This window comes from Botrytis cinerea, chromosome 4 (assembly GCF_000143535.2).
Source record: "Botrytis cinerea B05.10 chromosome 4, complete sequence".
Taxonomy (NCBI): domain Eukaryota; kingdom Fungi; phylum Ascomycota; class Leotiomycetes; order Helotiales; family Sclerotiniaceae; genus Botrytis; species Botrytis cinerea.
In genome coordinates this window covers 673,260-691,630 of record NC_037313.1, presented here as the reverse complement: position 1 = coordinate 691,630, position 18,371 = coordinate 673,260, and the positions used below count along the sequence as shown (strand labels likewise).

The 18,371-nt window shown below is 43.5% G+C and overlaps 4 protein-coding genes across 4 annotated transcripts; 1 reads left to right on the top strand and 3 right to left on the bottom strand.

Moving 5' to 3' along the window:
- The first annotated feature begins 214 nt into the window (after positions 1-214).
- Bcrtt106 lies at positions 215-2,225 on the top strand. Its single transcript, XM_024692407.1, has 3 exons — positions 215-464; positions 583-918; positions 969-2,225. The coding sequence occupies exons 1-3, from the start codon at positions 377-379 to the stop codon at positions 1,889-1,891; spliced, it is 1,347 nt and encodes a 448-aa protein (XP_024548182.1). The 5' UTR covers positions 215-376; the 3' UTR covers positions 1,892-2,225.
- A 4,360-nt stretch (positions 2,226-6,585) lies between these two features.
- Positions 6,586-9,386, bottom strand: BCIN_04g01740 (hypothetical protein). Its single transcript, XM_024692406.1, has 2 exons — positions 8,959-9,386; positions 6,586-8,764 (listed from the first exon to the last, which is right to left on the bottom strand). The coding sequence occupies exons 1-2, from the start codon at positions 9,335-9,337 to the stop codon at positions 7,488-7,490; spliced, it is 1,656 nt and encodes a 551-aa protein (XP_024548181.1). The 5' UTR covers positions 9,338-9,386; the 3' UTR covers positions 6,586-7,487.
- A 13-nt stretch (positions 9,387-9,399) lies between these two features.
- BCIN_04g01730 (hypothetical protein) lies at positions 9,400-10,585 on the bottom strand. The gene is made up of 2 exons (XM_024692405.1): positions 9,872-10,585; positions 9,400-9,737 (listed from the first exon to the last, which is right to left on the bottom strand). Exons 1-2 carry the CDS (start codon positions 9,907-9,909, stop codon positions 9,434-9,436), a joined length of 342 nt encoding a protein of 113 aa, XP_024548180.1. The 5' UTR covers positions 9,910-10,585; the 3' UTR covers positions 9,400-9,433.
- A 3,273-nt stretch (positions 10,586-13,858) lies between these two features.
- On the bottom strand, positions 13,859-16,513 carry Bctpp1. Its single transcript, XM_024692404.1, has 10 exons — positions 16,063-16,513; positions 15,822-16,012; positions 15,651-15,766; positions 15,281-15,598; positions 15,111-15,232; positions 14,919-15,058; positions 14,806-14,866; positions 14,605-14,747; positions 14,389-14,505; positions 13,859-14,333 (listed from the first exon to the last, which is right to left on the bottom strand). Exons 1-10 carry the CDS (start codon positions 16,232-16,234, stop codon positions 14,283-14,285), a joined length of 1,431 nt encoding a protein of 476 aa, XP_024548179.1. The 5' UTR covers positions 16,235-16,513; the 3' UTR covers positions 13,859-14,282.
- Positions 16,514-18,371: the final 1,858 nt, after the last annotated feature.

Here is an 18,371-nt window from a genome sequence, read left to right as displayed (position 1 = left end):
GATTGATTGGCTATGTTTGTCAATTGCCCCAATGATCTATATTCCTAATGGTAGCGGCTAAGGTCTAGGAAATTCGGCGGCAAAGGCAAACTACATGAGCTTAAGACAACAAGTGGTTTTATCGCAGGATATGATTGATTGATTATAGAACACCTAGGTAGATAGCTGACATTGCTTGTTTTGTTCTCCTTAGAAACCAAATCTCTTCGCATCAGAACTCATCATAGCCTGACATCATCACAAGGCTCCGTCTGTCACCCAAGCGCGTTCTCCATATGCTGGAAGATTCGCGTTGCCTCGTAAAAAATCCCAACATATTATCACATTAATACTCATACTCTACTCATACACGTACTTATTCACTCAGAATTCCAGTATGGGTATTGAATTGGATCAAGCTAGTCTACAAAAGGCTTTCCAGTCTCGTCCAGATATACAGAACGCCATAGCGGCAGCATCACAAGGTAAAGTACATATCTCTCAGCCTTGCAAGAAAAATAAATATATACGAAAAGGCAATAACGCGCCAACAACCATGGAAGAATTGATATTTCTGACATCCTAACTAACCTATAAGCATAGCTGGTCCAGAATACATCGAGCTATTTAATCAAATTTCCCTACATGTCTGCGAGACAATAACTCAGCAAGCATCAGAACCGGCTTCAAAGAAACGTCGCATAGATGAGAGCCTCGCAAGTCGAAGCATCCCGAATAGCACAAATGGCACATCAAACAGCGTTGGGAGTGCGCCTGCTACTGGAGAAGATCCAGTCTTGCTTGAGATAAAAGAGATCTCAGTGGTAATACCGCAGCGCAAGAAATACACCCTTTGTTTCACATCAACACATCTCTATGCACGATTGCCGTCCTCTGAGGAACCTGCGTCTGGCATGAGCTATGCCTGGAAGGACATTGGTACTCCTCGTACTCTTAAGTTACTGGAACTTTGCTGACTAGTATCATAGAATATATATTTTGTCTCCCAGTCCCAGAGAAAACGCAAAAACAATACAATTACATACTCTTCCCAAAGAACTCTATTATATCACCCTCCAAACCTTCAGCAACTGCACAGCCTGTACCTGAACCGTTAGTTTTTACCATCACCGATGGAGCGCCAAAATCAGGAACTATCACTGGAACGGATAGTTCAGCAGCTTCGGCTGTTTCCGATGACTACAAGACCCTTTTTAACTGGGCTATTACCACCCGGTTGAAGGCCGTCGGCAATACCCTCAAGATCACTGAATCAGACCCTAAGCTTTTTGCGAGTGCAATCAAGCAAAGTCATCGACCAAGCGAGAAAGCGGTGCATGTCAAAGCATTCAGAGGATCCAAAGACGGATACTTGTTTTTTCTGCCTACTGGAATCCTGTGGGGATATAAAAAGCCGTTGTTATTCTTACCACACAACCGCATTGCTGCACTATCCTTCACAAACGTATTACAGCGTACCTTTAACCTTTCACTCGACATTGACATGTCAGTCTCAGGCGGCGAAGACACCACCGAGGAAATGGAATTTCAAATGATAGATCAAGAAGATTTCGCTGGCATAAACGAGTATGTACAGAGATATGGATTACAGGATAAGAGTATGGCCGAACAGCGTAAAGCCAAGCGATTGAATGTGAATGTGATGAAGGATGAAGAAGGAAACGTTGTAGGAAATGCGGAAGCGGGAGAGTTAGAAAGGGCAGCCCAAGAAGCGGAACAGGCAGCGATGGATGAGGAGGACGAAGATGAGGAAGATTACGATCCAGGGAGCGAGGGTGAAAGCGAAGGGAGTGGCACAAGCGATAGTGAAGAGGACGATGATGAGAATGGGGAGGGTGGAGGTGCTGGGGACGACGAGGATGATGAGGATGGGGAGGAGGAAGAGTTGTAGGAATGAAGTGACTCATGTTTTACCGTCTAAATTGTGATTGGTACTGGGTTTCTGGTAAGATCTGCCTTTTCAGAACTTCAGACGGACATATAGCAAATCGGGGGTGCTAAATAGCCTTTGTGTGAGTACACAAGTAGCATGAAGGGTCAGAATAGCATCAGTCTAACTCATGGAACAAGTGCGTTCTTCCATCTTGAATCTTGGGGGTAATTTTTTCGAGTCTCAGTGCCAACATAGATCCACTAATAGTACTATGTCGCCTGAAATGATCAAGGAAGTTCACACTTTCAGATCGACTGTAAGTATCACTGTTCTGGAATCTCATTACTTATCACTCTGGCATTATGGAACTTCTCACATCTCTTGTGATGTTCCTTGCTCTATCAAGGGGCTTGTCTCAATCCCCCATTGCTCTTCTCTCGTTGCGTATTAAACAAATCCAAGTATTGGGGATGTTCGCAGGGCTTTCTTCCACCAGCACAAGGGAAAATGGCAGTGAATCATTCGCACCGTTGTGCAGTTGTTTGGTAGTTGCGCTTGTTTTGGAAACGGTCCAACTATTTCTTCCCTATTTCAACGGGCTTTCGTACGTGTACATGCTATGGACATTAATAAGGGGGCCAAAAGACTTTTGCTGTCTAGATCAGATTGTTGTATTGTGGACATTGATCTGGATGGTGCAATTCAGAATATATTTCCAGTATGTCTTACGCTAACTACTATAGACCCCTACCTTCTGGTAGTATGTATTTTTGCTCCATAAGTCATACTTATTCCATACATAGATTAGACTCCATCTCACAATGGCATTGTTATGTCGTCTTATTATTAGAGTTGATCTCAGTTATGAAGCTTCAAACCGGGTACTTTGAATTTCTAAAGGGGGCATGTTCGTATTCCAGCAGGACCAATATCATACAACTACATGATATTTACTGGTGTGATCAAATTTGCTAACGCTCTGCATCATCCACGTAGAGCCCAGTGCACACAATGATCTAGTGATGATAGACAGGCTGAAACTAAACAGTTGTGTCTCCACGAATGTCTGTCATCATCTCATTGCCTGGATCATCAAAGCATCGGGGCCAACTGGGTAACGAAACTCACCTTGACTAACTCATTCCATGCACTTGCGGTGGAGCCATCATCCCAGTAAGAAGCCCTCATCTTCGATCGTCTTACACGTGCATCTAGTCTTTTCAGAAGGTCGGCTCATCGACAACCTCCTCACAATTTTCATTGTGTACTTGTAGCATATTCACAAATAAAAGTCCACAAAGCATCTATCCATGACACATCTATCCATGACACATCTACCCCCACTGTCAACCCCACCGATATGAAAAATCTTCTCCTTACGCCATTGTGCAGCTACAACTTTAAAAAGTTGGAATCTCGAACTACTGGGGACCCCACTGCCATCGACATCCAGCCCTAACGCCAAAACATACATAATCACACATGAAGAAAATAATGATAATGAAAACTCTTCACTCGATAGAATTTTCAGGATACCCCACCACTGAGAGTACTCTCTATATGCAGTAGAAATTCGACCGGCCGATTCCGCCTGGAACAAAGAAAATTGAGCAGGGAATATACTCAACAGGGATTTTGCGCATGAGAACCTTCCGTATGTCGTTGGATTCGGATGCGCACACCGAGAGACCTTGCTATCGGGATCCAGTACCGAGACATTCTGTATGGATGGATTCCCAAACAACTTCGATCTACATCAAGAACGACGTCGTTGAGAAGCATGTTTAGAACGGGCGAGAACCAGTTGTTGGGATACTTCGGTGCTTATACTACTTTTGATTTTTTCCTCCACCCTTACTGGAACTGGGATAAATCAGGCTTGGTACTTGAAAGCACATGTGTCATGTAGCCCTTGAAATAAACCTGAAAAGCATGTTGGCGTGGGGGGGGGGAGGTCGACTTGCAGTTCCTAATGCTCAATTATTGATGCATGAGCACGAGAAGCATGAGGTGACCCCCAAAAAGAAAGCTTCAAAACCCAACAATCGGTATACATAAAACCATTCATACTAGGATTTTTCGTAGAACCCCAAGTCTAGACCTCTGTACCTGCATAAACTTACATCGTGGTTCCAATTCTTGTCGCCTGCATATTGAAATTTCGCAATTCGATTGGAAAGTACATTGTATCGTATGATTCTCATCCGTGATTATACGATACAAGAAAAAGACCCTTCTCGGGTAAGATGAAGGGGCTGAATGAAGGGTGAAAGGGCTTCGGTGTCGTATTTCTGTGTATCGGATGTATTCCCGTGCATGTGGGCTTGGTTCGCAACATCTGAAGGGTCCGTCTGTGAAGATGTCTCGAGGCAAGCCAAGAAATGTTATAAATCTATATCTCCGAAGGTGCATGTTGTCGATAATGGATTGGAATATGTGGGTGGGATATGGAATGACATTTCAAAAGGTTGTGCTTTGTCAATACACTGGCATTTGCATGCAATGTCCAGTATGTTGCAGACGCAACAACATCTATCTGAGATGTTAACGAATAGTCTTCAATATCATAATTAGGTGGTGAAAAAACCGATGAAAAGTTCACGGGCAAAGTTGTAACCCAAGTGTACTCGTACGTGAATTTAAGTCATGCGACTTTCAGGATTTTATCTACTGTACCTTCTCGTACAGTAAGTATTATCGGGCGAAAGACCTCGAAAACCAGCATGCAAGAAGTCACTTGCCAATTCAATATTATACTCAACTTGGTTCCCTATCATAATTATATCACAGCATCTACCAGACTACACCATAACGCCCACGACATGTCGTGTCTGCGTTGAAAATCAAAAATAGGCACGGGAAATCAATCACCCTCACCCAGTGGGTTCTCAGAATAGAAAACTGGCAAACTGTAGTATCACCTCCACTAATTCAAGACCCCGAAACGCCATCATCGTCGGACTCGGACGTATTGATAAACTTACAGTATACACCACAGCAGCAAGATCAACGTCCCCGAAGATACTCGTGTATGTGTGTATGCATGTACCTTCCTACCTGCAAGCCAACGGGGCGAGTACATGAGCTTTAATATGATATGATGCATGGTATGCGGATTTCGAGTACCTCACAATACATGAACATGCCAAATCTCGCGTGAAGAGGCCCAACGTTTCAAAGCATGATACTGTATTGACGGTACGAGTACATGAGGTGTACATAGCAACATCGCCAGTTCCGCTCTTCACGACATATCATTTCCTTCGTACCACTAGTGAAGCCCTACAGCGATAATAACCGCTGTCTCACATCACGGATGATGGGGCCATGGGTACGTAGAAACGGACGTTCAGAAAAATGTGCTCGAGCCGTTCAATCAGTCCGTCCAACCCCAGATCAACAAGTTGCTACAAGCCTTAAAGCAATTCACAATACCGGCTGTACGCATTGGCTCGTGCGTGCATTCTCATCTGATTAGGGCTCCGGCTGACTGAGTTGTATTCCAGAGACGGGAATGAAGTGAGGGTGAGAGTCAATGAGAATGGACGAGGCTTGTCCCTTGAAGAATCCCTCCCTTCTCCAGCCCGCATCTGCAGATAAGTTTAAGTGGCGAGATCAGATAGGCTTTTGAAGAATAGTGAACACAAAACTCGTGCCTGATTTCAAATGCAGTCTCCTCCTCTGTATTGTAAACATTACCTGCCATCTAGTATCCGGGGAAACTCATCCGCTTCAAAACTTACTTCACCAAACCTTACCAATCGCACTCCCAGATTATAGTCTAAGAGCTCCAATTAGAATTTTCCCATATGTTCGCTGTTAGCATGTATGAAGTGTTGTAATAGTCAGACCCCCAACCTTTCCCCAAAACGTGGGGACGCAGACAAATAGGCACACACCGATCACACCGATCACATCGACAGCGTCATAGCAACATACACACAGTATGCACACATCCAGCTCCAGACCAAGTGCAGCGTCGATCCCCTAAACAGGAAAGAGAAAAGATAGTCGCCTCAAATAAGTAGTGGTTTCGAGCGGTGGAGGCTATCCGTTCTTTTTAAGTTATCTACTCGGTAGAGTCTGCTAACTACAACTGTGTTGGCTTGTTTCAACCTTCACTGCCCAGAACTGCAGGTACACTTTTTTGGGCCCTGGCTACGCACTCACGTCCTTGGATGTCCAGATTCCAGCTATGCTTCTCTAAACAGAAGTCCATGCATTGTTGTCCATAGAATCGCAAAGAAGCTACGAGGATCTCACTAGGTGCTTGAAAAATTTCTTATGTTGAGTTTGCAACATATTGTTAAATCCTGCCCCGGTTGGTGCTTCTTTCAAATCTAGTTGCCTTTTACAATCGGAGAACACCCGGTCCGATATGATATCACTTCAAGTTAAAAAAAACAACAAAAGGACGGTTTCAAGAAATCTCCTAGATACATTCTGCTTTGTGTTATTAGTCGGTCGAGCTTGAGTCTTCTTAACGTGTCTCGAGCGTGTACGTGCCCATGCTTTAAATATATGATGAAATTACAGCACACCGTTAGTGCAGCAGTTAAAAGCCACATCAAAAAAATCGCAGCTTTAAATCATCAGGATATTGTAGAAAAGATGTATAGATTCTGACAGTATATTCGAATTATGAGATCGTGCTGAGAGATTACAATGACTAGTGAACGTTCCACACGTCTATACTCATGGCACCACTCAATTGTCAAGGATCAGTGTATATTGTTTGATAGAATTTTTTTTCCATTTTTTTCAGCGATAGGGTATCTAGAACTAGTATTCAAAAATCCTCCATCCGTATTGATTGCCTCCTCATTTGTTCAATCCATCATTGACTGGCTAGTAGTGGATTATTCTCCTGGACGCTTCCTTTTCCTTTGCGCTTTTCCACATTGAAATATTCGTTGAAAAGATAACTTCAAGGATAGCCGCCATTGCGTGGCGATGCGAAAGATTCCTCCCGTTGAATATTACTGCTTGTCCACTTTCACTACCCCGGTTCCACAAGATCGCCCTTATTCTTCCCACCACTCCACTACCTGTTCTGTCCCATTCCTCCCTCTTGGTATCTTTCCCTCCACCTGCTACCGGTATATTACAAGAACTGCGCACAGGTGTTTGTTGTCCCATTATTCGCCCGCTTAGGGGACTTTTGCCTAATCCCATCCGATCCGATAATCCAAGCTCCTATTCACCCCCCTTAGCCAAGCCAGTCTAGACCCAGCTCCAATCCGAGTGAATTTTTTTGCGCTCCAGCTCCGTCGCTTCATATGAAAACACAAATAACAAAGGAAATAGACGCATGAGAGGAAATGATCCATAGTATGAGTATGGATGATTTCGAATAGAAAAGTAAACAATACACATGAATAGCAATGCTAATATAAAAAAAGGATAGTGACGATCTCGGATCTCAAGTTGGTATTTTTCATAGTTGCTTGCCAAGGAGTGTATGGGTATAATAAAAATTCGTTTCGTTCGTAAAGTCGTTAAAAAGATATGGCGGGACGGTACAACCATCAACCAGCCAGAAGTAAAAACAGGAATAAAATTGATGGCTCGTGAGGGCCAGAAGCTTCTAAAAGATGCTTGATGTGGATGGCATTCAAGGTTTCCCTAATCCCACGGGAAACTTGTCAGTGAGAAATCGAAGAAGCTTGGCTTTCTTGCTGGGGTTTCGTCGAAGTTGTGCGGCAGCTTGAACCATTGGCCCAACGATGTCTTCGTCGCCAAGCTGAGGGAATTTGCCTTCGCTGCGTGGATCGTTGAGTGATGGAATTTTAGTCATAACGTTGCTTGAAGAAGAGTTGCCGAGTGTGTTATGTTTCAAAGTAGCGAATGCGTCTGTGGAGCTCTGAGCTGTGGTCGCAATTGTGAGTTCGTTGTTTTTCATCCACTGGAGATCTATTTGGGCCCATTTTTCCTCAGTCAACTTGTAAGTTTTTGAAGTAACGCCATAGTGTTCGCCTGTACGAACGACATGCTTGGTGTAGTTACAACGTGCAAGGTCCCAGTCGGCTCGTAGTTGTCGGCAAGCTTCAAGATCAAAGGTTTCTGGAACATAAGGCTCAGGATGAATAACGAAGTTAGCATGGCCGAGTTTGTTCGCCCACTCGTCGTTTTCCTCGGCGATAAGAATCGTGGGAATTTCTGAGGAAGGAATTATGTAATTCGATCTGATTGTTGATCGATGGAAGGATGAAATCGAGGGCTTAGTACTAAGGGGCGGCGATGGGATTCCGGGTAATTGGTATGTAGTTATGAAATCAATTGGCGTGTTGGTACCAGACATTGGATCGCTCGAGTCGGCGACAGAGGGTGATTGTAAAGGTGATTGCATTTTGAATTGAGCATTGGCTAAAACATCGGTCATAAGAGGTGGAAGTAATGGCGTGCCAGCCAATCCTTCTTCGAATTCTGATGTGCTTGCTTTCGCCTTTTCGATATCGAGGAAGGATGTTGTGGAGCTGTTATCACGACTCCCAAAAAAGCTTCTAGATGGAGTGAGTGGTAATTGGAAATCAGAATTGTCGTCCATAGGTCTGCGGCCGGAATTTGATCTTGATGAGGATCTACTAGACGGCGCCCTCGAAGTCGCATAATCTCTTTGTGTGTCGGATGATATAGATGCTGCCGATGAACCCGTAGCTTTTCTCGAGTTCCACTTGCGTGCGAAGGAGGGGAACTTGGTGCCGAATCGAGATGTGAGTCCATTGAGTGGCGATTCGTTTCCTCTCCTCTTCTTGTATCTCGAATTGATTGAAAATTCTCCATCGCTAAAGAATCCGTCGGAAAGATCATAATCAAGGTCATGATTCGTAGACAGTTGAACGGAGCTTTGGGCCATAGATGTATCGCTATGCAAGCAATACAGATCGTCGCCTACATCACGAGAAGCAAGGATTAGCTATCGCCCTTCAAATCTCAACCAATGAATATGTATGTATTGCGCGATGATCGACTACCCCGCGTAATCATCAAAAGAAGGGTAAACAATAAATAAACATATGAATATGTGAGTGTTTTATGCGATATTCACAGTGCATGGCACGAGTAAAGGTGTGGAGGAGACTTACACAAGCAATTGTATAGTTCATCGCAATCCGGGATATCGTCATCGTCGTCATCTTCAAACACGAAGTCATTTTCTCGTTCGCAGCGAGGTTCTTCTTGGACATCGGGCAGTGATCGTTTTCCAGCTATGTGACTTGTGAATGTGGGTGAAGACGGACTCTCATAGAGATATTGGGATTCAATTGACGAAGCTGAACTCGGATGCCTCATGTGTCCTCGTGTAGAGAAGGTTGGTGTGACTGGTGATGGTAGCTCCGATGCCGATGAGTTTTGTGTATGAATTGAGCACGAAAGATCCATATCTAATTCTGGTAAGCTCTCTCTAGCTTTTCTCTCGGCAATATGGCCTGGAAGGCGAAATTCAGCTAATCCTGTGGGCATTTTCAGGAGTCGACGGGTATGTAGTTGTTCGAAATGCTAGTGGCTGGTCGATACAGGCGACTTGCGTGGTGTCGATGAGCGAGTGTACTTGTTCAATTAAAACGGGTGCGAGTTTGACGTGCAATTGACAACATAATATGAAGGCAATTCTTCTCTTTTTCTTTCGGATGAATTGATGTAGAGATACTTGGGGGAGGAGACTGCACAAGTAACTTGTTCACAACTTGGAATCATACGTGGACGTTTTGGAAAGTTATGCGTTTTCCAATGGACCACGTAGTTATGTGTATAGGTAGGTAAGCAAGTAAAAGTGTGCGCGGCGGTGGGAGAAATGTATGGATGATTGAAGACTTGAATGCGTGGTTGGGAGTTCTGGATCGTGTCGCGAACTGTTTTTCTTCTACGGAACCAATTAGATCTTGCTCTCCCTAGTCGCTCTTCTTTTTTTTCTCGTCCAATACCCTCACGTGGAGGATTTAGCTTGGAGAAAAAGGAAAAGAGCGTGCAGGACTTCGGGGACTAGGCAAGACTTACAGTGATTGGATGGATGGGTTGATATTGAGTTGTTGCATCCAAACGATATGTATGGATGGATGGATGGATGGGTGAGTGGGTGGGTGGGTGGATGGATGGATGGATGTATGTATGTATGTATGTATGTATGTATGTATGTATGTAGTAGTCTGTATGTATGTAGTGTAGGATGTGGGAGCAATGTTTGACAAGAGGGCGGAGTGATGTACGTGACGGGGTACGACGGTGAAGGGGGTTATCGGAAGTGTCTGGGGGTGGCTATTCTGGAGGTCTAACTGGCTGGAAATGGGTCCTGCTGGTTGATGAAGATTGATATCGATTGACGAGTGGATTCTGGCGATTGGAAGAGAGAAGACAATGAACAAGTCAGAAGGTTTGAAGGTTTGGCAATGGGGGGGAGGGGGGGAAGTTGAAGTGAAGTTTGAGAGAAAGCGGAAGATTCCAAAAGAGTGTTAATGTGAACGAGACCTCTCAGACCTTTCAGAACTCAGACCCGTGGGAATGGATGGTAGTTCTAGGTAGGCTGAGGTAGGTATGGAGTAGATGAGGATCTAGTCTCCTCGTCTCGTCTCCTAGTCATTCAGACTTTGTGTTTGTGTTTTGATATGACATTGACCCATTTATTGTTTATGGAAAGGTAGGGAGGTGGGTGTACGGAGCATTCCCACGAGGGGGGTGTGGGTGGGTGGGTGGATGTGGATGTGGGCAATTATCAATTAGCAATAAGTTAAAGGGTTGGAAAAGAAAGAAAGAAAGAAAGAAAAAAAAGATTGTGGAGCCATGCTATACTATGTTACGATACTATACTCTCTCTCCTATACTCACTCTACTATTATATTCTACTATTGTATTCTACTATTATATTCTATTATGATACTCTACTACTATACTCTCCTGCCATACTCTCCTGCCATACTCTCCTCTACTCTCGACCACCACCATCCTCGACTATGCTATTTCGCCATCACCCCTATGGATATATACCCTCTCCCTCTCTCTGTACAATAAAGTAAAAAGGTACCTGGGTGTACACCACGACACGACTAACACCACGACACGACTCAATCGTGCTCTTCTTCACTTGCCTACTTCCTTCCTGTCCTCCGACCCTCCTCCCCTGCCCTGCCCTGCCCTGCCCTGATCTATCCATGACTTGTTGAGAAACTCTACGGAGTACAAGATTCCTTTTCTTTTGCAAGGTGTATAGTATCGTATCTAATAGACACCCTCACTATACATCGCATAATACCTATGGAAAGTGCTCAGGCTCAGGCTCAGGCTCAGGCTCGGTTTTCAAGCCAGGTATCTCGGGAAAGTCCACTTTTTACTTCTTCCTCGTCTTCTTCTTCTTCTTCTTTCGGGACCATTGAACTTTGCACCGGCCGTTGCGTCCTTGTCAGTAAGCAGGCTGCAATCAATGGCCACCAACCTCACGCGGCGAGAAGTGTCCATAGCTTTATTAAAGGAGACGGATGGACAGAGTGATGAATGGATGGCAATCAATACATAGACGATTTAATTGGTAGAACATTCTTTCCAAATACAGTGCCGACGGATATCTGATGCATTACTACTACACCCCTGGGAACGAACATCTACTGTGTGGCATTTGATCACAATGCCTAGTCACATGTTACCATCCCTTCATACCTTGATTTGTAGGTAATGGTGTAGGTAATGGTGTATGTAATAGTGTAGGTAATGGCGTAGGTAATGTCAACAACGATGCTCGCTACACATATCCTCTTTTTTTTCTCCCTTTCCTACCTGCCGCTCTTCTTCGCTCGTTCGGAGCTTGCGCAAGACATTTTGAGTACTGTACCAACGCCAACACCAGCACCACTACCAGTGCCCTGATAGGAAAGACCTAAGCACCGCCCAAAAATAGGCGGATCTCTCAAGACTCAAGAGTCAACTATACAGAGTAGTACACAGAGTAGTACAACCTGCACTCTACATATATACTTCCTTCGTGCAAGAGATCTTCCAAATGGCTTTCTTTATGTGGTTTAATGGAAACGCCGATATGCCGTCGGAATTTCTCTCCCCCTCCCTAGTTGAGAGAAAGTCCAGATTTCTTTCTCACATAATGAGCGGGTCATATCGTTATTCTGGTCGTGAATCGATCCTCTTTTTTCAAACTAACTTTCTTGCTCCGGAATCCGTACCGTGCCGTACAGTGTACAGAATTCTATCGACACCACCACAGACAGACAGACAGACAGACAGACAGACAGACAGCACCCCTACCGGTACCCGTACCCGTCCAATCTATGCTTGCTCATCCAAAATCCCTTGCTCGTGATAATTAGTATCTTGTTCTATTGTATGGATGGATTTAATCTAGGGGCATTCGATTCATCTTTCCATAATCCTGGCTGACCCAATCGAATAAGAACTAAACAAGGTGTATCGGACATGCAGACCGACTTGGAAAGAACAGAAAAATGGCAAAGGAAGACGGATCCCAACGCCTCGGGGAACAGGGGTGGCATGAAAGAGTCGGTCTTATTACCTATTGCATCCATAGTTAGTAGTGGGTCGTAGTCCGCCCGTTTTTGTCAGTGGTTAATTCTAGTTGAAAGGTCTTTTGCTGGTATTAGGTCATAAGGCGGAAAGGAATGCGTTCGACGGCCCAGGAAGATAGTTGAACGGAAAATCTTTGACAAACTAGAGAATTTTCGGGACCTAACATTGCTCTAATTATACCACCACGGACGAAACTGAGACAATCGTCGGTGATTTAAATAGCAACCCAGCCTTGGTCGGTTATTTATACACATATATACAAAAGCGTTGCGCTGAAGAAGGATCGTCACATCTTTGCTAGCTTCTACAGAACTTAAGCTTCTTTTCTTCAGATGTAGGATGTGCGATGTAATAATGACGAAAGTTGTGCAAACAGAAGAAATATGCACCGTGAAAATATTCAGTCTACACCTAAAATGGTGATCCTCCGTATGTATTTATGCGCGCATCGCCTAGATTCCTTATTGAGGCTAAGCTTTGCCCTGTCAAAGTCCACAGCATTTGAGACACCCCTGGTGCAGGAACCCGACCGTCGATCCAATGATCGAGGGCCATGCCGTTGTTTCTCGTTGTTTCAAGCAATGTGTGCTACCCCGTCCCTAGTCCGCCTCGCGATTCATCACATCTGATATCTCTTGTTCAAGCTGTGCCAGGAAATACATTACCGCCCGCCTTGCCTTATCGTTAATAAAAAGAGACGCTATGTGCATGACTTCGAAAAAGGTGTGATATCTTGTTATTTGTGTGAGCAAAGTTTCGGGCGTCACAGAATCAACTCAGTTGGTTGTAAAGCTTCTCGCCTTTTCTTCAATCAACCCAGAACAAGTTGTTTGCTAACTAAAATGGACCCCTACCAAATCAATGATTCAATCAATCAATAATCCGTGCGGGAATGGAAGGATACAGATGCCGCAAACTTTTAATTGGCGGGTTAACCAGATGCTTCGTCAACCCGCTGGTAACACGGAGTATGTTTTTGGGTTTGTTTATTACCCCATAGTCAGGACCACAGAAGTGGTAGAAGGACAAAAAAGTGGGAAAGTGAAAGCTCCCATTCATTCATCTTTGGAGGAAGTAAACAAAAAAAAGTGCACTGTTCGCATAACACTCTTTACGAGGCAGCCCCTTAGAAATGTAATAATATCCGTTGCATATGGTCCCGCAGATAATGAGTAGTACAGCATACCCAACAACCTCAGGTTCCAGTTCGTTTTATAGTACGGTGGTGTCTCGGGTATCCTGAAGTGGATGATTGGAAGAGCATCTTTACCTACTAAATATCTGCCGACGTTTGTAATAACTGCAGAACAGTCGAATAAGAGCTTTGCCGTTGTTTGGGTGATTCTTGGGAAGAGCTCTCAGGTCGCTCAAAACATGGATCAAAATGAATGATGAGTTGAGTTCGATCGACGTGGTCCAGACACCCAGCCTCCTGATTTAGCCAGTCTTCGCGTGGAGTGTCCCGTCTCACTATGACCAAATTCAACACCTAACAGCTCCATTGGTAGCTAGCAAAGAGTAAACGCGACTTGAGAAAATAAAGTGCAACTCAAAATACATAGGCTGGGCACACGAATATTTCGCTTTGAACATCATTATGTTGAGGAAAAATCAAGATTCCGTATTGCATCACAACAACAAGCAATGTTCAACGTTGTAAATTAGAAATCTAAATCTCGTTGAAGCGGCAGACAAATAAATACCGGCACACTATTGCAACGTTGCTGCAGTCCATCACGGCTGCCAATCGAACGAAGCAAAATTCGTTAGTTCACATGGGATAGTACCTCAGTATTAGGACAATCCCTCGGGTAATCTCCTGCCATGTGAAATATGCCACGTTCGTCCACCGAGGTCGTTATCGGGATCATTGATTGATTATTCAAATCCAATGTTGAGTCCAAATCCCTCGTTGGGCTTCGCTTCCCTCGAACTTATGATCTCAGCATTGAACATACAGGGGAGAAGGGGTATGCAGTGAGACGTACCTTGAATGGCACTTCTGTAATATCCTGGAATCCTTCGATCAATTCAGGTCGTTGGTATCTTGAAGTAAAGCTTGTGAAAGCCAATTTAGGAAGTATCTTTCTCTTTTCAGGGTTCATCTATATCGGATCAGAAAGTCATGGCTTAGGAAAGACAGCATGGCATGGATTCTTCTCGTCAATGAAGAGGGCAATCCATTGGGGTGAAGAAAGACATACGGTTTCATTCAAGGCTCGCACAGCATCGTTGTGCTCGCATACTTGTACACTTGTTAGGAAATGAACACAGCGGATCGGCACGGAATGCTTGGCAGCCAGTGCTATCCATTTACTGCGAACATCTCGATCTGCATTAGTATTGTCTAGAAGATATCAGTTTTGCTGTCCTCATAAGGATGCGGTGCAAGCTCGACTACTCACCCACAACCACAGACCTCCCCTCATCTAGATATTGGCCAGCGACTTTAAAACATCTATCACGCTTCTTGGACGTTAGCCTGTGTTCTGTAATCGCTGGCAAACGCAGCACGTACTGTTTTGAGGATGTCTTGATTAACTCTGGAATAGCCAAGAGGTTCCAATTGCTTCCAATAAAATGTAGATTTTCCAGCGCCAGGACTACCACAAAGAATAACTATGTCTTTCGGGTTGTCTTTTTTGTACTTTGGAGACACTAAAACAACGTCAAAAATGAAGCGGCCACAGCCAAAGTTAATGAGACCAACCTGTGGTGTTTTCAGAGCTGTAATCTCCTGGTTCGAAGGTGCGAGTGAACGATCTCGGTGTTTCGTCGAGAAAATATTCTTCGGGGGTGTAGAACTTGATCCCGACATTCTCGGCGAAATTCCTGCAAATGTCAACAATAATCCAGATCAAGAATTCCCGATAGCATTACCGATCTGAACAAGAAAAATCCTTTGATTTACCAGTACTTGCATGGCGCCCGGCAGCATCTCCAACAAAAATGGATTCTTGAAGTTTGAGGTCACCTGGGAGATGAATATCATAGTCCTCAAGTAATTCTTTCCACATGCCCATTCGTGGCTTTCGGTAGATATCCTTCTCGGTTGCTACATATATGCTCACTGGGATATTGATATGGTTGAAGACTGCAGATACTTTCGACTTGAATTCAGCAAGTCGAGCTTTGGGGGGTTTGGGGTCCGTTTTGAGTGAAATACCAGCTTGGTTGCTGATCACAACGACACAAAAACTGTAGAACATTTAGCATTTCGGAACGACATACGAGAAAATGTACTACCAACCCATCATCCAAGTATAGTTTTCTGAGCATAGTAGGAACCGATGGGTGCCACCACTTCCAATCTTGGCCATTGGTAGGGTGTTTCTTTCCAGAGGATGTTTGTATGAGAGTTGAGTCCTATAGTAAAATATTATTAGATTGCTACTCCAAGTAATGCAAACTCAATACTCACAAAATCGAAAGCAGCAACTTTGTTTCTTTTCAAGTTGTGTGATAATGCCCTCTTATCTGAGCTGTTCAATGGTTCAAATTTACCAACCAACAACGTGCTTGGTGAATCTTCATCTGGTGCGCGTTCTTGCCAGGAAATTTTCTCGGGTGGTTTTTGTGACGTGGGCGTGAAAAATGACGCAACATCAGTCTCTTGCACTTGGTTTAGTTATCGACTCTCATATAGTTCAGGTGGAGCTTACTTGTTGTTGTAGAGTGTACTTTGCGACGCAATGGTGGAGGTGATATTGGGCGGTCTGTACTCAACTTTCTCTTTTGTGCATTACCAGGGCTTGCCATAGTTCTCCAAATAAATCTTGAGGTCGGTGTCGGGAGATATTTTGCTGATACAGCAACCAGCTTGATGTCAAGCATGTATTACCAGACTTTCTTGTTGCTTCTGGCTTTTTGTTGATCAGGTACAAACATTTTAGATGGCCAGGCCGTCCAAGCTGCGCACGAGGCAATCACGAAAATCACGAAAGTCACGTGTCACACAACCATTGAGATTCTTTCCATTCCACAAGAACGAAGCACATACAACTAAATTCCAGCCTCAAATCACCCCTTCTATGTACACCCCATGAAGTTCATCTTTTGGAAGTATATGTAAGTCCCTGAGAGCTATGCATTTTAGTATTACTATCCTCCCTCTTGTTCACGTTAGAATATCTATTGTCAAGATCTTTGACGAGAAGTTTCGTTGCATATATATATAGGTTCAAGGCATATTAAGACATGCTTGGGGTCCCTGTGGTGGCAAAGTTAATATTTTCGACGAAAAGAAATTCAATATAAATCCCCATACAAATTTTTCATTCGTACATTACATTTATAACATATTCAATTCGTCAATAACGACATAGCCAATTCATTAATAACGAATAGAATCAGCACAAATTGAGACCCATTTAGTATTGACTTTTAAAAGAAAAAAAGAAAATGGAGGCTCTGAAAGGCCTTTAGAGATTTCAGGATCGATATTAGAGTTGTAGGAAAGGTGAACGGAAGGAAAGCGAGCGTAAGAGCTAGAAGGAGGGGAGAAGCAAACGTAAGAGCTAGGAGGAGGAGGGGAGCGAGTATAAAAGCTAGAATGTAGGTGAGAGGCATTAACCGAAAGATTAAAGGGGAAGGGAATGAAGAGTAAATCACTCACTTACTTCACTTTCAATTTATTCTTCAATCAGAAGCTTTACCACTGTACCATGCCATACAGATTGTACTATTCATATACATTATCTACCTAGCTTTAATTTATATATTCATATTCAATTCAATTACTAATCGAATTCAATATAAATAAAGTATTGATCATCTTAAACTAGAATTCAAGAATTTCACTAAGTCCCTTTGGAATAAAAATTTCTAATCATTTACAAAAGAAAAAGCCCCCTAATCAATACTTTAAAAACGCTTTTTTCAATACATTATAAAAATATTGAATATTTTCTGGGGCTGATAAAGCGGCCACTTCGTCAATCGCGGATTCTGCCACCACAGGGGGTATATATACTACAAACTATGATCATTCGCCACGTCCCGCCGGTAGCCAAATATTGACTGCCATTAATTCATATGATTTGATATATGGTGATATGAAGAAACATTGTTCAAGTAGCGCATCTTATTGTCAAGCTATATGCACATTTCAGATGAAGTGGTTGTGTTGATTCACTTTCTCCTCTCCGCTATAATATCCCAACAATCTTTACAGTGGTTCTCTGTCAACACTTCGTGTTCTGGGGGTTTTTTTTTAGACTTCAGATCAATTGGATCAATATCAGAACTCATCTTACTTAAAGAAGATCTAGTCAATCACAGAAGCTAGCTCCGTTTACACTCGCTTGTCTAATCCGTTAAGTCGCATACCTGGTCCATTGTTCCACGAGCCAGCAGATCAACTATCCTAAACCATATACAATTCATATAGCCATTGAAAATCACTATCTGCCCCTTAAATTGTTGTCTGTCCGCAGTCTATCTGTCAATATCGAATGTAGCAATTATGAGATCATTGATATTGACTGTAAATCTATCTTTAAATGGCCATCCACAGTCAATGAATTCAATGGAAGGGTGAGAATTGCGCAATACTCAGTAGTAGCATTTTCAGCCAATAATTTCTGTTCATCTTCTGATTCATAATCAGGCCTCTGTGCGACATGTGGCCTCGAATCAGATGAGCCCATCCCCGGACCATTCTGAGTTGGTCTTATGGTTAGTAAGTAGTAGTTGTAGTATTTATTAACATCCAGTGAGCCGATATAGAGCTGACTCTGGGAATCTCTCTTAGGATATGAAGATGTGCTAAGCTATGAACTTATCTAATGCTACAGAAAGCAATTCTATGCACAGGGGTCTAGGCCCACTTGAATGACTCCTCCTGGCTAGTTGAGGTAGGGCCAACATAAGTTGAGAAACTCCGGAGAGCCAGTATCGTTAGCAGGTGTGAGTTCGGATAGTAAGATATGCTGAAACTAGGCTTGTAAATGAAGCCTATCTTTGGTATATA